Source organism: Bison bison, unplaced genomic scaffold (genome assembly GCF_000754665.1).
Source record: "Bison bison bison isolate TAMUID 2011002044 unplaced genomic scaffold, Bison_UMD1.0 scf7180017864352, whole genome shotgun sequence".
In the NCBI taxonomy this organism is placed as follows: domain Eukaryota; kingdom Metazoa; phylum Chordata; class Mammalia; order Artiodactyla; family Bovidae; genus Bison; species Bison bison.
The window spans coordinates 5,933,048-5,939,480 of NW_011494924.1; the positions used below are offsets into that span (position 1 = coordinate 5,933,048).

Sequence of the window (6,433 nt, forward strand, 5' to 3'; positions counted from 1 at the left end):
ATAGAGCCTTAAAATTCCACTTGATTCATTCATTCATTCCTGACATGAAATTGTCGAGCTACAGAGTCAGAACTAGAGCTAGATCCCAAGTCTCCAGAGTCCTAGTATCCAGTCTTTATATCTTGCAGCACTTCCTTTTTGTTTTTACAAAAATGCTTGGTTTGTGGCTATGGCTTTGTTTTTACCCAATGTCTTTTTCCTACCTCACTGCAGCCGTCAGAAATTCTTAGGTTTCAAGGTTGCCTTGGATGATGAGGGGGCTGCTGAAGGCTGGCTCTTCTGGGATGATGGGCAAAGCATTGGTGAGTAAGGGCTGCTTCCAATTCCTTCATGTCAATATCAGGTTCCTGGATATCTTATAGGGCTACAATTTCCTTTTATGTGTTAAGACAATTGTGCATTTTAAAATATAGCCATTTGTTACTCATAATACATGATCTTTGTGCCTCATCTATGTGAAGCTTAGTTCAGAATCTCTCACCATTATCTAGCTGTCCTAATCCATTGTGAAAAAGGGCAATATAAGGAGCTGTAGGGAAAGTTTCTTTGCAGCCAACTGAGCTATACTTCCATATATGGTTTATGTTCAAAGGCAATTCCCTAATTACGTGTTCCACTAAGAAAAGCAATAGCTGTGCTATTATTCGGAGGAGGCGGTTTCTATTAAGAGTTTACAGGAGTTAGTAAATTCTCAGAAGGATGTCTCAAGTACTATTGTTATTTCTATGCCCAGGGATGTCCAATAGAACTTTCTATAACAACGGAAATGATCTGTATTTGGATTGTCCAACATGGTAGCAATTAGGCATATGTGACTGTTGAGCACTTAGAATGTGACAAGAGTATTTGAGCAACCGAAGCTTAAATTTTATTTGATTGTAATTAATTTAAATTTAAATAGCTACATTCATCTAGTGGCTGCTATCTCAGACAGCACAGTTCTAAAGGATAGGCAATGTCTTCTGACTGAGTGATAAGGAGCTCCAAAAGAGGCAAGCATCTGGGGAAGAGGGAGGAAGCCACAGAGTTAGGGTGTGTTGCGGGGGGAGTACCTGTAATAGTAAGGCTTTGGCTAGTCCACCCTTAAAGATATTCTCCCTGGACCTGTGGCATAAATTAAGGATAAGAACAAAAAAGTCTCTTCTCTGGAGACTGCATTTAAAAAATTGCCTAAAACCACTCAAGATTAACTGACCAGTTGTACACCAGTCTTGCTGTTTGTGATGTGGGTGTGCATGCACGTGTGTGCATATATGTGTCTCTAGCAGAAGAAATTTGGGAATTCCGAGGTGACTACCAAGAAGTTGGGAATCACAAAAGAGAGAAGAGGATTAAGAATGATGTTAGAAAACACCATTATAGAAGGGGACTCTGTTAGACTGAGGCATCTGTATACACTTGTTTCAGACAGTCTGTGTAAACTGAGGTTGGGGGCAGATTCTGACTCATCTCTCTCAGAATGAAAGTCTGTAAAGAAGAAAAATAAAATTTAAAAAGATCATGAACAAAAAACATCCTTACTTTCCCAACCAAGATAGGTAAGCCGTTAGAATTCTAGGGTGTAGTTCCAGGTCATGCTTACTTTGCTGTTTGTTTGCAGATACCTATGAAAAAGGACTCTATTACCTGGCGCACTTTTCCGTCAGCCAGGTGAGTGTTGCTGGGACTATGAAGGGTGAATGTAGGGTTCTGCCAGCTTACTAGGGTGCTGGATGTCGTAGGATATACATCATCACTTAGAATTCCTTCACTGTTCACGTTACTAACTTGCACCTTCAGTTCAGTTCAGTTGCTCAATCGTGTCCGACTCTTTGCGACCCTGTGAACCGCAGCATGCCAGGCCTCCCTGTCCATCACCAACTCCCAGATTTTACTCAGACTCACGTCCATCGAGTCAGTGATGCCATCCAGCCATCTCATCCTCTGTCGTCCCCTTCTCCTCCTGCCCTCAATCTTTCCCAGCATCAGAGTCTTTTCAAATGAGTCAGCTCTTCGCATCAGGTGGCCAAAGTATTAGAGTTTCAGCTTCAACATCAGTCCTTCCAATGAACATCCAGGACTGATCTCCTTTAGGATGGACTGGTTGGATCTCCTTGCAGTCAAGAAACTCTCAAGAGTCCTAACCCTAATTTGCATCTTACCCTTCTCTAGACTTCAGATAGAGATGTCAAGTGCTCCCAGGAAGTTTTCTGTGATTAAACACACTCATATTTCATCAGTAACTTAGTCCAATTCACCAAGCAAGATGGGCAGACCATTTCAATGTTTTCTAGCCCTTGTTCCTATGTTGCCTTGGAATGATTGGCATGCTTTGTTACTTCTCCACATGCGGAATATAAAGGTTCCTGCTAGCTGAGATTCTTTGTCTCCTTAGAGTTGGGGTGACTCTAGAGACCTTACTGGTGTTTAACCAGTGCAAAGTTGGGTGATGGCTGGCGATAGGAGGCAGAATGTTAAAACCATGGTCTCACTGTACAAGGTCACAAGGTGGGGACTCTTAAATTGTCTTATTTCATGCTCTACATTTGTGCCTAAAAAGAGGTTGTAAGAAATTTGAACAAATTTTGCTGTTTTTTTTTCCCCGTCCTCTGGTTTCTTTTGTCTCCAATTGACAGAATATGATGCACAGTCACATAATTTTCAACAACTACATCAGCAATACAAACCCTTTGAGACTGGGCTACTTTGAGGTCTGGGGAGTGGGCAGTGACTCCATTTCCAGTGTCAGCGTCTCTGCGAGTGGCGTGGTTATAACACCCACCTTCTCCTACAACTCTACAACACAGGTTTGTGACCAGTTCAAAGTCCAAATGGTATTTCCCAACCCTGAGCTATGGAGTGCAATTCCTGCCTGCTCCCATTCCCAACAACACCCTCTCCTGCAAAGCCTTTCTGGAATCCCTCTGTGTTCAGGGTGTCTGGGTGGACAACATAGAAATGAAGGGAAAGTTCAGAGTTTGTCACCATCTGGAATTGATGGTCTGGATCCTTATCTGTCATGTATGTCCTCCTGTCTGCAAACTTAAGGAAAACTTGTCTTTGATCTACTTCTCAAACAGCTTTAACTACTGCCTTTCATCAATTATAAGACACCCATCAGTTAAAGGTTGCTGCATTTTTTCATGTGCCACAAAGAAAGAAAACAAGATTACAAAAGCATGAGACAATGCTTTCCTCTCACTTAAAACTTCTATTTAAAAGTACAGAAGCTTTAACAAAACTCCTTTAAACAGAGATTTTTATCATTTTAATATGATACTACAGAGGAAAATGTTGGGTAGAGACACATGGACATTGAGACATCTGCATCAAAGTATTAATAATTTAAAAGAGGTAAACTCTGAATGTGAGGAGATATTAGACATATCTTAGCCAATTTGTATCACACATTCTCTTTGATTTAAGTTTCTATGTAAAATTTTAATTTACTTTAAATTACTATTTAAATTAAATATTTGCTTTAATATTTAACAATTAAGTAAATTAAATACTGAATTTCATAATTAAATAACTTACATGAAATATTTAATTTAAATTTCTATGGTAATATCTAATTTACTTTATTTTTTAAAATTTACTTTATTATTTTAACAGGAGGCTATGTGGCATGGAATTGGTTAAGGTAGCTCCTCTCTATTATCAGAGGTATTGGTGATACATCTTTTTGTGAAAATTCTTTCACTGCTGTCTATGAAATTTTCTCCAAAGCCACTTATATGTCTTATACAAGTTTTCATCATAGCATTTTCTTTATTTTACTGTCAGTCAAGATTTATATTCGTTTCTGAAATAATCTTTAAGTGGTTTGCAGTCCGTCCATTCATAATACCAGTAATAACAATGAAGTTCACACATGCACAGACGAACAGTCGTCAGGAGAGCTACTTGTTCACAGTAATTCCGAGGCTGTTGATTGTAGAACAGATCTTGAATATTAAATATGTGAAAAATCTGCACCTTGGAATTACTGCAGTGCAGTGGTCCTAGTACCGAGCCTCACAGTAAATGGGCTGTTTCCTTATGTGCTTGCTTCTTGCTTTGCACAGAACTCTTTTTCTCTCATAATCCTTTCTGATTACAAGGCCTGAAACAAAAGATTTCCTTCAGTTTTGTGTTTTTATTTGTTTCCTCATGTTTGTGGTTTTCTTGTCAACCAACTTCCCCAGCTCTACCAAGAGCTTATAAAGGACTTTGCCCAAGTTTGTTGCTGACACACAAGCTGACTGCTGCACGTGTGGTGAAACTATGGAAAGTATTTGCCTAGAAAAAAATGCTGAAATATCGACTCTTTCTGGACAATCATCAAGGCACTATGAGGGAATAGGAGAAGTGGGAAACAAAAGGAGAGCCCCGAGTAATGGAAATGAGAGCATTGTCTCCAATTTATCTGTGCAATTGCTTCTCTGCAGTGGTTGTGTGTTTCAATGTTTAGGGTCTTGTCATCTTTTCCCTATCACTGAATGCTTTTTGTACTCTAAGGGATTAAGAAACACCCTTCTCACCTGAAAATCTGAGGGTGGTCTGGAAGCTAGGCAATGACTTGTGAAAGTGTCTGTGGATCACTGGCTTCTGTCTGTTTTGTTCAACTGCAGGAAACTTCCATCACCAGATGTCCAATACTTTTTCTTTGATTCCCAACAGGTGTTAAATATTGATGTGACCAGCAGAAACATCAGCCTACATAATTTCACTTCATTGATGTGGAGAAGCACGCCGAATTTTTAGAGCAAGATCCTAACCTCAAATGGCTTTGAAACTACTTGTATATTCGGTTGGCCAAAAAACTTCGTTCGGGTTTTTCCTCAAAATGTTACAGAAAAACCTGAACCTACTTTTTTGGCCAACCCAATGCTTCATGCTCATAAAATTATTGTGTGTTGCTAATCAGTGTATACCCAGTATGGCTAAAATATTTTCTTAGTTTTGTTTTGTTTGGTCTGTGGTTTAGCCCTTTGGAATAGGCTGGAGGGAGGTGTGGAAAACTGTGGGTTATCTTAATGTCTCTGTGTGATTAGAATGTACTGATGGCTCATCATATATTGGCTGAAGATGCACTGGGTCCATGATGAAGCATGTGTGCCTGTGTCTGTGTGTGTAGTTAGGTGATGGACCCACTCCTGCTAAATATATAAGCTACAGCTTTCCAGGGCAGGTCAGGTCCTGGAGTTAACGAACACCACACACACACACAAAATATCCAGAAAGAACATCTGCCAGGTGGTTATAAGGAGATGGGTTAGTATGCTAAGAGCATGATCCAAAGGGAAGAAAAGGCCAATGCAGGGAAGATAAGTAGGAAAGATGAGAGACAGCAGGTGGTAAGGACAAAAGTGATCATTACAAGTAAGAGGATAACGCAAAAATATGAAGAATAGCAGCCTCATTGGAAGGAGGAAGGAAGAGCCAATTCATTTGAAAGCAAGAGGAGGGGTTGGGAGGAAATTCTTAACACAAGGGAATAGGGCTGGGGTGAGATTTGAGCAGGCAAAGTTGAAGGAAGGAGTTTGAATGTAAAAAGTAACTTATTTTATTTCTTTTTACTGTGGTGTGCTTTGAAATGTGTAAATCTTATTTCTCTATTCTGTGCCTAATGTACATAACCACAATTCACACAAATGCATGCAATTTATATGCCAAAGGAAAATAAATGAGCAGATTTACAAGAGATTTTGAATTCTGTGGTAATTTGAGCATGGGTAATCTCACTTCGGCATTAAGACTTCTTCTTATTCAGCCAACCCTTGTGAACTGGTCTTGTTCTCTTTGGCATCAGAGTGCCTGCAGGGTAATTCACCAGTGGAATGAACAGACCTGTGATTATCCACCCTTTTCCTTATGTCTCTGGCATGGGTTTCTCTTAAGGCTTAGGTTTGTGGGAGAGTGTACTTGGATGATTGTTGTTTTAATCATCATAAAAATTACTATATTGGGTAACATATCAACCCTGGATAAAACAGAATTTGGAATGGTATTGGTTAAAACACTAGATGGTTAGAATTTGAGAACAAAGAAATTACATACTAATGTTTAACAAAGATATTTAAGTATTACTTGAAAATGAGTATATTGGAGATAGTGTTTACTTTTCTATGTCTTTTTAATTTCTTTTCTTTTTAAAATTGATGTATAGTTGATTTACAATATTGTGTTAGTTTCAGTTGTACATCAAAGTAACTCAGCTATATATGTATGTTAATACATACATATGTATTTTTCAGATTATTTTCCATTATAGGTTATTATAAGATACTGAATACTGTTTCCACACAGAGAACATGTCCGTAGTAAATCCTTGCTGCTTATCTATTTTATATACAGTGGTATGTATCTGTTAATGCCCCTACTCCTAATTCATCACTCCCACCTTCCCCCTTTCTTTCTTTCTTTCTTTTTTTTTTTAATGCCAGGAAGCCAGATTATACTTCTATACTCA

At 38.8% G+C, this 6,433-nt stretch overlaps 1 protein-coding gene across 3 annotated transcripts in view; it reads left to right on the plus strand.

The window, feature by feature from the left end:
* The window catches only part of MGAM (maltase-glucoamylase (alpha-glucosidase)), a 102,467-nt gene extending 96,696 nt beyond the window's left edge, over window positions 1-5,771 (plus strand). For all 3 annotated transcript variants that reach the window (XM_010854982.1, XM_010854981.1, XM_010854983.1), the window contains 4 exons: window positions 214-302; window positions 1,601-1,650; window positions 2,616-2,786; window positions 4,642-5,771. In XM_010854982.1, the coding sequence (XP_010853284.1) occupies window positions 214-302; window positions 1,601-1,650; window positions 2,616-2,786; window positions 4,642-4,725 (394 nt within the window). In that variant the 3' untranslated portion in view covers window positions 4,726-5,771. The remainder of the gene's footprint in view (window positions 1-213; window positions 303-1,600; window positions 1,651-2,615; window positions 2,787-4,641) is intronic.
* Window positions 5,772-6,433: the final 662 nt, after the last annotated feature.